This window comes from Sciurus carolinensis, chromosome 17, assembly GCF_902686445.1.
Source record: "Sciurus carolinensis chromosome 17, mSciCar1.2, whole genome shotgun sequence".
NCBI classification, from domain to species: Eukaryota; Metazoa; Chordata; class Mammalia; order Rodentia; family Sciuridae; genus Sciurus; species Sciurus carolinensis.
Genome location: NC_062229.1, coordinates 36655874 through 36674005, shown reverse-complemented (window position 1 = coordinate 36674005; position 18132 = coordinate 36655874). Strand labels below are relative to the sequence as shown.

Below are 18132 nucleotides of genomic sequence, written 5' to 3'. Positions count from 1 at the left end.
TGGGGCACCCCTTCTTAAGCCCCCCGACTGACTCCCTCACCTGGTCAGGCCGTCACTCAAATGCTCCAATCCTAATAAGGTCCACCCTACTGAAAATAGCCACATCCTGTCTCCTCTCTCCTCCACGTCTTCCCCCGCTTTGTTAAGCCAGTGGCCTGCAGACCACACACAGGTGTCTTGTCTTCTCTCTGAGCCCACAGGGGTGACCTGAAGGCGGGGATATCTGTGTGTCATGACTTCTGCTAGGACCCTCACTCAGGGACGGTGCCAGTCACTTTGCAGATGAACAAATGGAAAAAAACAAGGCATTTATCTGAGCTGCCGCCATTGTAGATGAGGCAGACAGACTTACAGTAGTGCCTGTATAAATCAGGGAATCGCCTGTGCACATAAGACACAAATATAAACCGTAGGTGTGAATGCCTTCTCTACCTTCTCTAGGAAACACACATTTCAGCTTCAAAGAATTATGTGGGAAATTTAGAATAAGTATAACATCAAATAGAAAAAGAGCCTCCTGAATAGTAATTTTTGTTTTTAAATAAAGGAAATGATTTTATCAGTACAATCCTGAGTATGCAGCAGACCCTTAGTGACCTGTGAAAACACAGAGCCCCAGATAAGTCAAAATCAAGATTAATGCTGGCCCCGTTTCCCATTACAAACCCACGGATATGAATCAAAGTGAACATAAAGCTCCCACAGGGGGTCCTTAGCAATCTTCTCCCTGAGCTCTTGGCTCATGTCCACAGTCAGGGCTGAGACACACTTATTGGGCCCTGCTGTGTGGCTTTAACCCAAATAGTGCTACACAGGGGCAGCTCCCCTATCCCTCGTTCTGGGCAGAAGGCTGAGTTTAGGAAAACAAGCAAGCACTGGATCAGAAAAGAGACCTGTGGGGACATGCCCAATCCTACGCTTCTGCCCCACAAAGCCCATTCAAGTTTCCTCAGCTTCCCGCGGATGAGCCTCAGCACCCGCCTTGCTATCTTATCATAGGAACCCTAGAGTTTACTGACAGGCCACCAACCTTCCCTTGCCCTGCACCTGCTGGATACCCCTCCACACATTCCAGGGCCTGTGACCTCAGATATCTTCCTGAACCTTCAAAAGATTCTGATTTCTCATACACAGATCAGAGAGGCATGAACTCAAGGAGACCCTAGTGAGGAAGATCAAAATAAGCCACCCTAAGTAAACTTCTTAAGCATATTTCAAGGTGGCCATTCAGAACTTGCAGACACAGATGGCTCTGAAAAGCCATCTTTTTGTAAAAAGAAATTTACCTCCAGCTGCTCTGATATCCCTGATGGTTTTAGGAAGGACCTTTCCAACAAGATGAACCCTAGCCCAGACAGCAAGGGGCTGTCGCCCAAGAGACTCCATCTGCAGAGACAACCCTTGCTCCCTCTGCACGTCCTCCCCTGACCTTCCACAGCCTGGGCCACCTCCCTGCCCAGAAGCCCAAGTCCCCCTCCTTTATTTAGCTCTACATAAGCTCCATCTTCCTTGCCCTCCTTTGTCTTCTTTGTGTATGAACCCTAAGCTTATGCATGTTCATAAAATTTGTTAATGTTTTTCCTGTTAATCTGCCTATTGTTAGTTCATTCCACAGACTAAAACTCTTGAACCTTCTGAGGGAAGAAGTAAATTTAAAACTTCCCTACACCAGCACCTGCCCTGCATCCCTCCTCGCTGTCTCATCCTGGGGCAGAAGAGATATTGTTGGGTGTTGTGTCTCTGACACCCACATAGGACATACCTGGGCGAGTTGCCTGTCAGGCTCCTCATATGTAAGACAAGGCACAGATGGGCTCATCCGAGGTTTTCTATGTATCTTGAAGCAGTTAAACCCTTTGGAATTGAACTCTTACAGGGAAGCCCACCAGGTAATCAGGTAAAGTTGGATGCAGATGATCAGGATAGAGAGGGGGTTGTTGGGTGAGAAGCCTCACTCCTCACACCCTTTGTTCCTCGTGGTCTGAGTTCCTCCAAAGAGATTCACATTTTTTGTGTGTGTGTGTGGGTACCAGGGATTGAACTCAGGGGCAATCGACCATTGAGCTACAACCCCAGCCCTATTTTGTATTTTATTTAGAGACAGGGTCTCACTGCTTTATTTAGTGCCTTGCTTTTGTTGAGGCTGGCTTTGAACGCTTGATCCTCCTGTCTCAGCCTCTAGAGCCACTGGGATTACAGGAGTGCACCCCTTGCCCAGCCAAGACCCACATTTTCTACAGCACAGCTGAGATCCCTGAGGCTTGAGATGGACAAATGATCTTTCAGCTACAAGGATCCATCGCCATTGGTAACAACTCCTTAAGAGAAAACAGTTCTGATGCCCCTGACCCTTTCAACAATAGGAAAAGCTGACAATCTGGTCATTGGAATTTTTCCACTGGAAAATGTCAAAGGCCTAAGGCTGAGGTCATGCTGGTGACAGATGAAGTCCCTGGCTCCTTCACAAATAGATGAATCTCCCTTTGCTGAATTTCTTGATTCTGACTGATCCTTGAGAGGATGGAACAATCAGTGCCCCCCAAACTGGCTAAATACTGGACCTGTGTGCTTGGAAAACCCAGTACACATGGAGCCTAGAGAAGGCCCAACCTGATGCTGAGCACCTATGGGTGTTCTGGAGTTGCCATCTTATCTACAAGTGGAGAGCAGCATTTCATCTATATCACACACACACACACACACACACACACACACACACACACACACATACAGCTGGAACCCAAGAATACATTTCTGGGTTTTTGTTTCTCCTAAATGGTGTAATTGCACACAAACAATAAATAAGTCATCTGGATTTACTCCCTGATCCAATCCCCTTTCCTCCCATTCGCTCTTGAATTTATTTCCATTAGATTTTCACTAGGACTCCTCCTGGCGACTGTCACTGAGGTTGCCAATGACCTCCATTGGTCCATACTCCAGTGTCTCAGTCCAAATGACCGAGTCTCACTGGCTGATTGCTTCTGTCTTTTTGAACCTCTTCATACAGGATGGTTACAGGGACACACAGCAGCCTCATTAGTCTCAAGGCCTTAAATTACAAGATTTTACCTCAGACAGGATCTTCCTTGAACTGGAGGCTGAATGCACAGTGGCTCACTCAAGCATCCCACCTGAGCTGCTAAACTGTAACACAACCAGACCGAGATTCTACACTCTGCCTCCACCCTCACTTCCCCTGCCCCAGTCCTCAGTTAATGGCTAGACCATCCTTCGTAGCTGCTCAGGTCAAAAGCCTTAGCATGCTGGGCATGGTGGTGCACACCCATAATCCCCTGCTCAGGAGGATCACAAGAACAGCCTTGACAACTTAGTAAAACCCCCATCGCGAAAAAAATATATAAATAAATAAAGCTAGGGGTGCTCAGTGGTAAGCACCCCTGGGCTCAATCCACAGTACCAGAACCAGAACCTTCGCAATCTTTGCTCTCACAGTCTGTGTGTGACCCAGAGGTAAACCCTCTTGGCTCCACTTATACATCCAGACTGTTAATGGTTTGGATCTTAAATGACCTCAAAGGCTCATGTGCTAAAGACTAGGTCAACAGCCCGTGGCATGGCTAGGCGGTGGTGGAACTCTTGGAGGTGGGGCCTAGTGGAAGGCAGTTAGGTCATTGGGGCTTACCCTTGAGTGGATATGGGAATCCTGGCCACCATGAGGTGACAGCTTTGTTCTGCCACATGCTCTTTGCTACAATGTTCTGCCTCATCATAGACCCAAAAGTAAGGGAGCCAACTGTCCATGGACTGAAACCTCTCAAACCATGAGCCAAAATAAACTTTTCCTCCTTTCAGTTGATTTTTTTTCAGGCATCTTGTCACAGTTATGGAAAGCTAACACATGGACCCTTACCACACGTTACTTCCCTGACCTGGTCCAAGCACCATCATCTCCTGCCTGTTCTCAATCTCTTAACTGGTTTCTTTGATCTTACCTTTGCCGCCCACCCCCTCACCATGATTTATTGTCAGAAAGGAAAAGGAGACAGCTTGCTGATCCATAAGTCAGATCACAGAAACACTGCAGTGGCTTTGCAGCTCACTCAGCGTAGAGTTAAGAAAACACTCCAGAATCCAGCCATGATCATGGCTCTGACCTTGCCCCACCATCCCCAGTCACCCTGCTCCAAGCCCCATGGGCTTCCTGTCCTCTACCAGCATGCAGGGACCATCCTGCCTCTGAGCTCTTGTCTTGTTCTTTCTGCCTACGCACTCCTCCCCTGACAGTTCACAAAGTCTTTCATTTCCCTGTTTGGGTCTTTGATCAGATGTCACCGTCACAGTGAGAGGCCAACCACCCCACCTGAAGGCTCCCCTAGTCCCTGTCCTGCTTTATTTTTCTCTGTATCACTTACCATCTCTTCCAACATAGCACATGACTGATGCATGTATTTATTTCCCCAGAAGATAGAACAGAAGCTTCATAAGGATACAGTTGGGGTTTTATCCCCCCTGGTTTGACTTTTGTATACTCAAGCATCCACAGCTAAGATAATCCCTAGCATCTAGTAGGTGCTCCATAAAAATGTGCTCAATAAATGAAAGGTGTTCTTAAACCATGGGATTTGGGAAGATTTCCAAGGAGCCATGTATTCCTTAAAAGTAAAAGCCAAATTTTGTGTTAATTTTTATTCCCCCTGGGAAGAGAGTTACAGTGTTAGAGTCTCAAAGGGATTTGCAGTCTCAAAAGTTTAAAAGCCCCACTAACACAGACACTTCAATTTAACAAGGATTATTATAGGTTTCTTCAAACAATGAATAAACTTCATTCACAGCTATTTGCTAAAATAGGGACTTGCAATCCACCAGTGGTGTGATTATACAGTGTTCTTGCTTCAGAATTTCTAGCATAGAGTCAAAAGATTTGCCTTGGGAATTTTTATGAGCAGCTTCTGAATAGGCAGCCCTATTATCCTCATTGTCTGTGAGCCAGCACACCAGTAAGGATGAATAAAAATGTGTTTTCACAGATTTGGAGCCAGCTCTAATATCCATGCAAAGCTGAAAGAATAAAGTACAGGGAGGATGGAACATATGCATGCACTGCATGTGGAGACCCAGGTGGGCAGCTGGTGGGGCCAATAGCTGCATCCCACCTAGTCCATCACCTTGGCCCCACTGGGAAACTAACAGACCTGGTCCAAAATCCAGCCTTCTTTCCCACTCACTCGATTCAAAAAGATGAGCACAAAATCACCCAGGTCATTAATCATCTCTCAGTACACAGATATCACTATGTGAGAGCCAAATTCCAACACGCGACATAGCTTACCTTCCCCTATCATAGAGACCCCCACGGACATGCCCATGAACTTGCTTTTGGTCCATACGTGAGTGTTGACACACAGTCTCTTCTCCTTGCACTCACAGTAGAAGCAGGAGATGGGTGGGTGATGGGACACTTGCTCAGCCACAAACCTCAATTTGTAGCTTTTGGAAGGGTCATCGGTCACTGGCTGTTCATGATCACTGGTAGGAGATGGGGGAGCAGTCCTTTTTGGCTTGACCTTATCCTTGGGAACTTCCCAGGAGCAGTGAAACGTCTCCCCGATGATGGGGTTGTAGGGCTTCTTGGCCAAGGCCCCCTTGCGCCCCTCATGGAAGGCTGTGAGATAATACTCCACGAAGCAAATGACTCTCTCCTCTGGCGTGGCCCCGGCAGTGATGGCCAGCAGGAGGTCAGGGTGTGCCATAAAGTCTGCATACATCTCCAGCAAGGATCTCTTCTCCAGAATGAACGTGGGAAGCACCACCTGAAGGACAGAGGGGCAGACAAGAGTCCCTGTGATTTCACTGAAAAAAGCCCAAGCCAGGGAAAAGTTCCTTTCGATTTGTGCACCAATGACGAATCAAAGGACACGACATCAAAGAAATCAGAAGTGGCAGCAGTATCCACATGAACCCAGCTTCGTGGGCCAGGCTGTTCTGAGCCATCTTCCTCTTTGGTTATCTGGGCTAAGACAATAGCTTGTGCCTCTCTCCTACCACATGCCACTCTTCTCTCCACTACTGAAAAACATGAAGAAACCACCCAGAAGGGCTTTTCCGATTTCCTCCTCCAATTGGGAACAGCCAGGGGGCACTTGAACATGAACACTGCGCTTCATTGCTGCTGCACCAAAGGGGGCCAAGCAGACCAGGACCCACAACCACCAAGTGTCTGCTTGGAGATCTGTCAAAAAATTGGCATATCCACCTCAACATGAGGAAAGCAGGGGTCTTGGAGGTGGGTCAATCAGCAGACACGTGCCACAGAGCTCCACAACCCCAAATGCCTATAACCCATTTAAAGCAGATGAGGGAGTCGGGTGCAGTGGTACACGCCTGTAACTCCAGCTACTCGGGGGCTGGAGGTCGGAGGATCCCAAGTTTGAGGCCAGCCTGGGTAACTTAGGGAGATCCTGTCTCAAAATAGGACTGGGGGTGCAGCCCCCCTAGGTTCAATACCCAGTACCACAATAAATATATACGTACATAAAGCGAATGAAGGGCACTCTGAACCTGGGAGGCTGGTGACTCATTAACATTACCGTCATGGAAAGGAGGGAGCCCATTTCCCATGCCCCAGAGTTGATGTAATATAACCTGGTTGTTGGGTGTTCATATTGCACCCACTTAGCTGACCTGGGCTGGGGATGTAGCTCAGTGGTAAGTGCTTGCCTAGCATGTGCAAGGCCCTGGGTTAAATCTACAGTACTACAAGCAAAACAAAACAAAACCCACACATCTAACTTCTTTAACAAGGACCACCGCATCTTGCTCTTCCAACATGGATGCATAGGATAGTGAAGCTGGCACCAGCTCAGACCAGCTGGCTCCTCCCCTGCACACTTCCCCTCTCCATGGAAAGGAAGAGGAGCCCCACTAGGTTCAAGAGAGTTGACCAACATCTCACAGCCAGTTTATGCTTCCTCCTAACATGATCAACTGTGTCCTTCCTTTACACAGCCCTCATACCCCATGAAAACTTGGGCGGATGTACAACAACAGACTGTAAATGGCACAGGCTTACAGATCTGTAACCCTAACCCACATCAGCTTTCTGAAGACCTTCCTTGCAGATGATGTGGAAACAAGAAAGAAGTGTCTAGACACACTGGCAGACATGAGACCTGCAAAGCATACCCATTTCATAGGACCTAGCAAAAGCCCAGCCCACTGGAGAAGCAAGACTTGGTAGACACTCTGTAATGCTATTTATCTTTCATTTAAGAACTATGTCTTTGCACATGTGCCAAGTAAAAGGCAGGAAGATATAAAATTGAACATGTAACACAATCCATGTAAATCCATAAAGAGATTCAAAATGTTAACGTGTCTCTAGATGATAGAGTGCTTTAAATATCTCCTTAGTGTCTTTCTGCTTTAATACACAGGAAGAAGAAACACTAATCAAAATGCAACTATGCAAATCAATAGAGATTTTCTGATTTTCTTTTAGCCACAACTTGACAAAAATCAATCCAGCTGCCTGAGGATTTATTCTGGTGTGGAGCAGCCTTCAGATGCCACGCTATTGTTTTTGTGGGGACAGGTCATCATTCAGGGCCATCACTGTCCACTCAGGGTCTGCACTTCCAAAGAGGCTTCCCTGGGGTACTCTCCCCCTTGCAGCTGGACAGTGGCAGACTTAAGAACAAGGCGGCAAAACAGCCCCAAACCTCACCACCCTTCCCTCTCCCACGTCACTCAAGGGCTCCCCTCTAACTCCACCTGGATGTGGCACAGGTTGTGGATTTAAGTAACTGGAAAGCCCCAGTGAGTTCAAATTCATTATAAAGGAGAAGGAAAACCAATGTCCTGCCTACCATCCCCGGCTGGCCCCACTCCCTTCTCTCTCCCTTGCTGGGTCTGCAAGGCAGCTGGGGAAGGGGACAGGCAGAACCACACAGCTGCCAGCCCTGGGATCTAACATCAGGAAAGCAGCTCTCGGGACCTGTCTGACATGGCCCGCCCCACTCTGTGGCTCCAGGCTTCTCTAGCAACATTCCACCTCTGGGGCAAGTATTCTCATGTTAGCATCCAAGATTGAAATGATGATAGAAGAACCAAGCCTGCTCCAATATTTACTCTCCAATTATTGTGCTTTTTGAAAAGGGCATGATTTAAGGCATTTCTCTTAATTTAGGCAGCATGTCTGAACTTGGAAACTGAAGAATTAAAAATAGGAATTCCACTCAGAACCACGAGTCACTGCATGTCACATTCAAAAGGGACCTTGGAGCTTATGTAGTTCCCACGCCATGCCCTGGTCTCACAGGCGAGGGACAGAGGCTGGGAAAAGGAGGCAGAAGGCACTGGGTCTAGGCCACCCAGGGCTCCCCACCGCCACCCATGGACACACGACTGTGCTCCGCCTCATGTCCACATGCCCTTTCCTTCAAAGGAGATGGAGTTTCAGGGAACTTAAAAGCCTGGCCACCCATCTGCTGTCACCGATTTCAAAGAAGGGGAAGGAGGTAGCAGAGACAGTGGGACAAGAGCCCCAGTTTCTAGAACATTCTGCCCTCCCCATCTGGCAATAAACCCACCATTCTGAATCCTATCATTAACTTTACAGATGAGGGGGAGACCACTGGCAGTGAAGAAAGCACACAACAGTGCACCTCCACCTTACAGCTCCCCAGCTGGCCTCCCAGCCTCCTGTCGGTCCCCGTTAGCTCTTCTCCACACCCCCCGACGGACTCGTCTAAAATCTCTGTGTGGTGTTCACTTTGACCCCACCTCCCGGTCTTGTGCCACACCCTTGGTTTTGCCCCCAGTCTGCCCTTCACAACCCCCACTCCCCCAACACACTCACTGCATTTCCTTTTCTGCCGTCTCTGCAGCTCGTCTAGATGATAAAAAGCTGTTCCGCTTCAGGGTTACTTTACCTGCTCCCAAGGCCAAACCAACAATCCCCCTTCATACCTCAGTGCATCCCATGCTTATTTCTGTCACATCATTGATGATGCTGTCTGCTCTTATTAATATGCATATTTCCAGACTGTAAGCTCCTGGAGGACAGACTCTGGAGTCCCTAGTACCTAGCATGAAGCAAGACAAACCCCTGAATCACACATAAGACATACCTTCACTTCCTCTGATATATAAGGTCATCTCCTCCTACTTCCAAATGCAGGTGCTTTTGCATAGAGAGTTCAATACGTCACACTCTATCAGGTCAAGTTTCTAGTTGCTGCTTCTCTCCAGGAACACCAGAATATTCCGACTCATTCTAGGGAATTCTGGGCTGAGAGCATGCTGAAGGCAGCCTAGACAAGACTTAGCATAGTTCAGGAAGATGTTTTCTGGTGCAATGAACCACAGAACTGAGGAATCACAAATCTGCTCGGGGCTGTAGAGCACTTGCCAAGCATGTGCCTAGCATGCATGAAGCCCTGAGTTCAATCCTTAGCGCGCACACACACACACAAGTAAAGTTTGCTGAGTGACTAATGAATTGAGTGGGCTCAAACCTGGTTCGCCCTACACTGAATCAGACTTCCTGAGACAACTTGGAGACCAAAGAAGTGACAGCTCCAAAGTTTCCAAAAGGAATCCTGTAGCCTAATCTATAGCACCCAGCCTGTCTTCATCAGAGGGTCAAAAAAGTCCTTGCTACACAGCATCTATCTGGCATGACTGTCCAACTCTGTGACTATGCAAACCCAAAGTGAGGAACATTCTGCAAAACAAATGCTGAGCTGGGCTTGTCGGAAACTTCCTTGCTATGAAAGAAAAAAGGCAGAGGAATTTTCTAGATTAAAGAAAACTAAAGAGACAAGATAACCAAATGTCATATAATTTGGATTGAATCCAAAACAGTTCCAAAGGCATCCCACACGTGATGAATGAATGTATTTTGTATGAGTGATGTCTTTGCTCTCAGCAGATGCTCACTTGAAAGGTTACGGAGGGACCATCATGATATCTGCAGTGCGCTCTATCTAAAATAGTTCACTGAAGAATAAACATACACCTATATGCATGTGGGGGGTAGGGAGGGAGAGCGAGAGGGAGCACTAGCTAGAAATGGAAGGAGGTGGGGGGAGGGGAGGCTGGCAGAGAGCAGAAGGGAGAAGACACACACAGTACAAAACGTAACGACTGGCCAATACAGTGTAGACTAAACAGGAATCCACTCTTCGATTCGTACACCTTTACTGTCCATCAGAAAATGAAGCACAACCCTCCTGGAACTGCAGGCTTCAGATGGTGGGCTCCATGCAGTGGACCCACTAGGTCTGCCTTCTGCACTTCCAGATGATGATGTGGCTTTATCAGAGCTGAAAAAGAGCCGACTACCTGGAGAGCTGTGGCAGAATGGGGTCGGGGTGGAATGACTACCCTCTCTCGTCTCTCCTTGGTACGTGTCACTAGTGTTTGTGCAAAATACCAGACTGACTTCAAAAGCAGCACATTAACACTCTGGACGAGATTGTCATGCTTCTCATTAAAACAGGATTCCTGGTCTGGTCTGATTTCTTTTTGTCATAAATTTCTTGGGACCCACCCCCCTCCTCCTTTTCTTGGTGCATTTGCAAACAAGTCACTTAATCATCTGGGTTTTTTTCTTCTTCTTTTTGGGCGGTGGACACTGGGGATACAGAGCCAAGAAGTGCTGAGTACTAATTGGGCTGTCTGCCTCCGACAGAGGGTGAGTGATAGCCCAGCTGTTCAGACTCATGGCATCCAAATGGCCTAAATCACTGCTGCAGATTTATCGAGCCATCAATAAGGACTGCCTTTTCTCCCATTAACATAATTAAGACAATGAACTACTTCGGGGGGTGGGGAGAAGAAGACCTGCACTAGGGACTCAGACAATAATTAATTACATGTAGAGTTGCATCAATCTAGAAGTAACTACTCAACTTCAGCCTGGGTTCTTAAACTCTTAGAACTCTGAAATAAATGCTCACCCCCTGAGGAAGGCAAAGGACACCTGGAAAGAGGGAGAGAGTTCCCTCCCTTCAAGAGGGAGCATGGCAGGCCCCTGTGAAGGGCGACGGAGAGCAGGTGTAATTCTCTTCAAAAAACCATCAGTTAACCACCTCAGGAGGCTTCTACAAGCTGCCAAACACCCAGTGCAAAGTAACAAGCAGAGAAAGACCAAGACCACCCACTGAGGCTCATTTATGTAACAAGAAAACCAAGGACATGCACAAAAATCCAACCTTACAAGATAGAAGAAGTTGTTGTTTTTGTTGCTTGTTTATTTAGCCAACCTGTCCCCAGGGTTTCCTTAATGTACCCTTTATACCCATCTGGAATACCACAAAAGGCATTTGTTAAAATTTTTGTTGAATGTAAAGAGTTTGAAATAAGATTTTACTTTCCCAAGTCGATATCTGCCACAGAGAAATGAATCTGTTAAAACTATCCCTTTATTCCTTCCAAATCCTTCTCCCCAGCTCACAAAAGGGAGCCATTTATGAACCGAGCTTCATCCCTTGGCAACTACCAGTAGGCGTCCTTGGCAAGTTCATCTCTCCGACAATCCCTCAGCTATAGAACCAGGGAGATCAGAATATCATCCTCCTAAGTTTTTCCTGAGCATCTAGTACCTTCCTAGCACCTAGGAAATGCTTACTCTGTGTGGGCTATTGTTATAATCAGGGATCAGAAACCTCATTTGGAGACCAGGAAGATAAGGAGAACTGAGATTAGTCATGAATTTACACATAATATCCCAGTGACAATGCTGAAAACATGACTGCCCAGTGACCAGAACCATCCTGAGCCTACCTCTGAGGTTTCCATAAATAATCGATTAAGATAACTGCTCAGAGAAGGAGAAATCATTGTGTAAAACGAGTTATAAAAACTATGAAATGTTTCAGACTGATTTTCTCATAGAATCTTTTTTTTTTTTTTTTTGGGGGGGGGGTGCTGGGGATTGAACCCAGGGCCTTGTGCTTGCAAGACAAGCACTTTACTGCCTGAGCTATCTCCCCAGCCCCCTCTCATATAATCTTCTCAGAAACCTCTGAAGGTACAACTAGACCATTTGACAGATGAGGAAACTAAGGCCCAGAGGGTTTTAAAATTTATAATGACTGAATGCAAGCCACCTCTGCTTGGTCCCTATACTCCTTTTTGCTCATTCTCCCTCGAGTCCACTCCAGTCAATATAAGGGTCATTCACATTCCTACTCTTTAAAAACTCACAAGCAGCAATGTGCCACAGTTGGTCACTCCTATGTCCTTCAAACATGGACATCACGCTCCTCTGGTTTCTGCCCTGCTTTACCAACTGCACTCTCTCTTAATAGCCTTTGCTGCCTCTGCCTCCTCCTCCTCCTCCTCCCCTGGGCTCTACATGTTGGAGCATCCCAGGGCTCTGGACTGGGTCTTCCCCTAGGTCTCCCTCACTCTCTAGAGGAATTCAACAACCCTGGGGATTTGAACACCATTCATGTGTTGCTTCTTCTCAAGCCTATACAGCAACTTCATCATGAACTGCAAATTGTACATCCAGCTGCCCACATATCCTCTCAACTTGAATTTCCAGTGCAGGGGTATCTTGGACATAATGGTCCAAGATTGCATGTGATAGCCCCCCAACAACCCCAACCTGCTCTTCCCTTAGTCCTCTGCTGGGTAACATGGAGAGGCAACTTATGAAGCCCCCTCCTGGAATCCATACTCTCGCACAGGCCCTCCAATCAGAAGCTGTGACTCACTTTACTCAACAGAACAGAAATAACCTTATGCCAAGTTGTGGCCTATGTCTTAAGAAGGCTCATCTATGTCCACTTTTACCCTCTTGTGAGCCTTAAGCCACCATGCCATGCAAGTAGTGTGGCTACCCACTGGAGAAACCGTGTACAAAGGATCCACGGAGGAAGAGAGGTCCCAAGACTTCATGGTGGAGGCTAGGGACGTAGCTAAGTGGTAGGGCGCATGCTCAGCATGGTCGGGCTCTCGGTTCAATTCCCAGCACCACCACAAAAGAAGAAAGAAGACTTCATGGAGAGAGAGGGGCCAGGCTCTGCCAGACAAGTCCAGTCCACAGCCCACCCACCAACCGATGACGGGCACATGAGTGACCAATGCCAAGTCCAGGAGAACTGCCTTGCTGAGCTCTTCCTAGATTGTATTACCATGAACAAATAAAACAGTTATTGTTTTAGGCCTCCAAGTCTTGTGGCAGTCAGTTAACAGTGACGGATAATTCAAACAAATGGTAGCGCTTATTTTCTTACTTGCTCAGGCTAAAACCTTAGAGTTGCCTTTTATTCTTCTCTCATGCTGCTCCTCAGGCTCATCTGCAAATCCAGCTGGCACTATCTTCTAAGAATATCCAGAATCTGCTTCTGCTACCATCATCCTTGCCTGGTGACTACAGTAGCTCCTTCCTGCCTTCACCCTTGCCCCTGTTGGCCCCAATCCAGTTCCCCTGTCCTGGTCTAATTTCCACATCAGAGTCTGAATATCCTTTAAAATTACAAATAAGACCACATATTCCTTTGCTCAAAACCCTCCAGTGCCACCCACATCACTCAGAACAACACCCGAGTCTTTACAGTATCCCCAAGGCCCTGTGATCCCTGCAGTCCCTGCCGTCTTGTCAACCAGGCCTCCAGACCACCCCATGCAGTTCTCTGGTCCTAGCCTCCCTGCTCATCCTCGAATGCCAGGCGAGGTCTACCTTGGGCCTCCTTTGCTCACCGTCCACTCCATTCACATGGTTGACTCCCTCTTTTACTCTGGTCTGAACTCAATGTTACCTGAAGAATCCTGCTCTGACCAGTGTACCAGAAAGAGCATGCCCTATCCCAGTCCCCTCACCTGCCACCCCCCTATCCACCACTTCCCGTCTCCCTGTGCTTGCCTTTCCCTCTCGTTTCTTGTCTGTCTCTATCACTGAACAAGCTCCGTCAGGGTAGGGGTTCTGAATGTTTTGCAGCACATCCAGCATCCAGAACATACCCGGCATCGACAGTGCTCAATAAATACATGTCAGATGAGTAGACTTACTTGTTGCTAAGTGCTGCCTTTTGTATCTCTTCCTGAAAATGAAGTAAAAACAGTCCTATGCCCTGAGCTCAACACTGTTAGCTGAGAGAGTGAACCCGTCATGTTTCTTACCTGCTCAAACCCTCCCATGGCTTCCCATTGCCCTTAGGATCAGGTACGCTTCCTCTCCACATGGCTCTGCAGGTTCCGCCCCACCCTTCACTCCACATTCAACCGTGCCACCCAGCAGCAGAGCCTGGCTCTGCGTTCCCCACGAAGTTCCCTCTGCTCACATCAGTCATCCTCAGATGCAACCTAAATGGCCTTTCCTCCCACAGCCACCCACTCGGGACCCACTGAGAGCTTTGTGGGGCCCAGTGAAAACTGTAAATGCGAGTCCCCTTGTGCAAAAATGATAGAGAACTTCAGGGAGTGACAGCAGAGTTTAAATCAAGCTTGGTGCTCTTCTGAGCATGGGGTGCTGTGAATCCCCACAGGTCACTTTCCCCTATAACAGTTAACTAAGACCGAGGCAGCAGCATGTGCCCAGGCTGATAATGATTTTGTTAATGTGTCAACCAGTATTCCTGCTTTATGGAGGGAGACCAGAGCTTCATCCAGAGGGGAAGACTGCTCCTATCCAGGGCAGGTGCCTGCTCATCAGGCACTCCATTCCAGCTAAGGTCTTCCATTGCCAATTTAGTACAAGATTGGCTTAATGACATGGCAAGAGCCAAGAGGAGAAGAGGAGACAGTGGGGATAATGTCCTCAACCTCTTTAGGATGCAAAGCAACACAAGCAAGAAGCCCCATGGGATCCTAGCAGGGCTGCCTCCTTCCTTTCCTAGGTATTTCAGCTTGTCACATTTCCCCTGGTTTTTGAAAAACAGCTTCTTCCCAGCAAAGCTTGCTAGCTAATAAACCATAGACTGGAAAATTTCTTATTTCAGGTACTCAACCAAGTTTTGAATAAATGCAATGTTTGCTCTTTTAGGAGTAGCTGTAGCTCCAGAGATGCAAAGCAATCATAGCTTAATAAAATAACAATAAATACAAAATGCACAGTTCTAATATTCCTTCATTTTAAAACAAGAGAGCTGTAAAGCCTCTTAGCCACGCAGCCCACCATTACATTCTCCTCGGCATTTTATCGTCCATCCATATCTGACCTAAATTATTTCATTTTCTCTTAGCCTCTCTCCTCCAAGATTCTAGCTGAGTTTTGCAAACTTTGTAAAAAGACAAGCTACGATGAGACCGTTTTCTTTGTGACACAGTACATGTGTATCGGTGAAACAAAGTTTCATGAGCAGTACACTCATGTTTCCTAATGTATTTCATGTTTCAGAAATCATTGTCTGCCCCACTCAACTGGTTTTACAACCTACTAATGGGTCATGACCCACAGTTTGGACACACTGATTTGAGCTTGCATTTGTGCCCATTATCGCTGCCATCAGTCTTCAACTCAAGTTCTGTCTGTCTATACCATCCACAGGAATGAAAACCAGGCAGCTTTTTTAACAGCCAAGCATTTTCTAGAAGAAAAGTGGTAACAATTATAGAGCTAGAAGACTGAAATTATGGGAGGCAGGACAGAAAACAGGTCTTCCTGGCTTGGTACAGAGACAGGGAACAGCCACGCAGAGGGAGGAGAAGGGCAAAGAGGGGAATTCCTGTCTGGCGTCCGCAGCATGGGCCCACTGTTTTATTTAAAGTGGTATAGTCTCCCGGGACGTCAGACATGCTCACATCCAAACCCACAGAAACATTTCAAAGAAAGGATTCTCTGTCATCTTCGAGGCTCCTGTCTCCTCTGTCTCTCTACTGTTTCTAAGTGGTCAGTCACCATGTTCTGTCATCTTACTCTTCAAAGAATCACACCCATGGGGCTTCCCTCTCTAGTCTCAGGCTTCCAGCCCACTCTGAAGTGAACTTGTGAAATTCAGACCCCTCTGCAGCCAGACAAGCCAAGGCCCTCAGTGCTCTGACCACCTAAGGTACATCCTCGGTTTTCTGGCTGGCCTTCAGATTTGAGAACTTCCATCCCCCGCACACCCTCCAGCAGGACACATCGTTCTGTCTTCCTGGTTGCTGCTCTTCTACATACCACATGTGATCTTACTGTGACGTTTTGTAAGGATAAGAACAAGGACACTCTCTCGAGGAGAGCAGCGCCGTGTGGGGTCCCCTGCATACCACCTCCGAGTCTCACCCTACCCTTCCAGGGAGTCTTGACGGGAAGGCCTGGCTGCACGTGCATCCCAGGCAGGCCGAACTGCAGGACCCAGGCGCTTTCCACAAACTCTCAGTGCCCCAGATGACATAGGACCAGCCAGTCACCTGCAAGGTTGCCTTTCCTGCTTGCTTCCTGTGTTAGCTTTTTGCCACTATGACAAAAATACCTCACAAGAATAAGTTAGAGAAAGGAAAGCTTATTTGGGGCTCACAGTTTCAGCCCATGGTGGGGTGACTCCATTGCTCTGGGCCTGAGGTAAATCAGAAAGTTAGGGAGGAAGGATGTGGTGAAGGCAAGTTTCTCAGCTTATGACAGAAAGCAGAGACAAAAAAGTCAGGGACAAAATATTTAATCCCTGAGGGCACAATCCCAATGACCTTCCCCAGAGCCTTACCTGCCTACAGTTACCACCCACATATCCCTTCAAATGATTAATTCACCAAATGGATTAATCCACTGATGAGGTCACAGTTCTCATAATCTAATCATTTCACCTCTGACCCTTTCTTCATTGTCTGACGTGAGCTTTTTAAGGGGATACCTCATATCCAAACTATAACCCTGAGGTCAAAGAGGAAGCTTATGGGACCCTCAACCTGTCACCAACAGTTAAGAGGCTGGGTTCTCCAGATGAGGTTCATCAGGAAGCATCCTGCACACACTCAGCACCAGGAACCTGCCCACTGGCAGGTTCATTTCTTCATGCATGGACAATGAGATCTGTATCACCCACAAGGCTACCCCGGGGGCCAACGTGATGGCCAATGACAGCTAGCAGCAGCTTGTGAGGTGGGGCATGATCCTGGCTCCACCATTTTCCTTCTCCTTTCTCTCCATGTCCCTGGTGCCACAGCCAACTCTTCAGGCCACTTAATCTCTAGAACATAGTGGGAAAACATGTCACCCTGGTGTCCCTTATCTTCTTCACATGCTTTTTCCGATGCCCTCCAGCCTTGTACAGCAGCAGGTCCTCCAGGAAGCCAAATGCAATGCTCTCCACTCTAAGGGTGGACGTTCTTGTAAGAACCATCCTTTCCAGCCAGGTATAGTGGCACACACCTATAGCCCAGTACACCAGAGGCTGAAGCAGGAGGGATGCCTGAGCCCAGGGGTTGGAGCCAAGCCCAAACAGCACAGCGAGACCCCATTATGTATAATACGTGTATTATATAATATACACAAGACATACAATATATATGGCACATGTATTATATAATCTATAACACATGCATATAATATATAATATGTGTATATAATATGTAACATGTTATACACACATACATATTTTCCAATTCACCTGGAACATTCACACTGGAAATCAGTGCCGGTCTCTTCCCCAACTCACCACAGTGAAAAGAACGCTTGACTCGAGGACAAAGGCAGAACCCAGACAACAGTTTCCAAATCCAGGATGACCAGCCAACCTACCTTGGTCAAATCCATTCCAAGTTTGAGCTGTGAAATGAGGTGAAGAATTATACTGCGATGATCTTCCATGACGCCCAACTCTGTCTCTTCCTTATCTTCATTGTCAGTTTTTTCATCTTCGGATGAAACCAATTCAGGGCCTGAGTTTGGCTAAAATGAAACCATCATTAAAAATCACCAGTTGGTCTGTTAGAAGTGAGAAATACAGCATAAGAATTCATACGCTTAATCACAAAAGGAACCCTGCCTCAGGAAGAAATTCTCTATACACCAGGCCTACTGGCCATGGGGCATGAAAGAGACCCTCTTTGGAGTACAGGCCCTGTGCCTTGAACATTGCACATGGCCTCTCATCTCCCCTTCTTCACCCCCCATGAATGACAATGGTTCCCCAAAAAAACAAAAACAAAAACAAAAACAAACAAACAAAAAAAAAAACGAACAAAACCATCCTCCTGCTTTTTAAGAAACTAACTGTGGCATATGGGCATGAGTCCCCT

General features: G+C 47.2%; 1 protein-coding gene across 2 annotated transcripts in view; it reads right to left on the bottom strand.

Moving 5' to 3' along the window:
* Osbpl10 (oxysterol binding protein like 10) overlaps nt 1-18132 on the bottom strand; it is a 281475-nt gene that overhangs the window by 22290 nt on the left and 241053 nt on the right. For both annotated transcript variants that reach the window (XM_047531595.1, XM_047531594.1), the window contains 2 exons: nt 17633-17782; nt 5294-5774 (listed from right to left, as the gene is read on the bottom strand). In XM_047531595.1, the coding sequence (XP_047387551.1) occupies nt 5294-5774; nt 17633-17782 (631 nt within the window). The remainder of the gene's footprint in view (nt 1-5293; nt 5775-17632; nt 17783-18132) is intronic.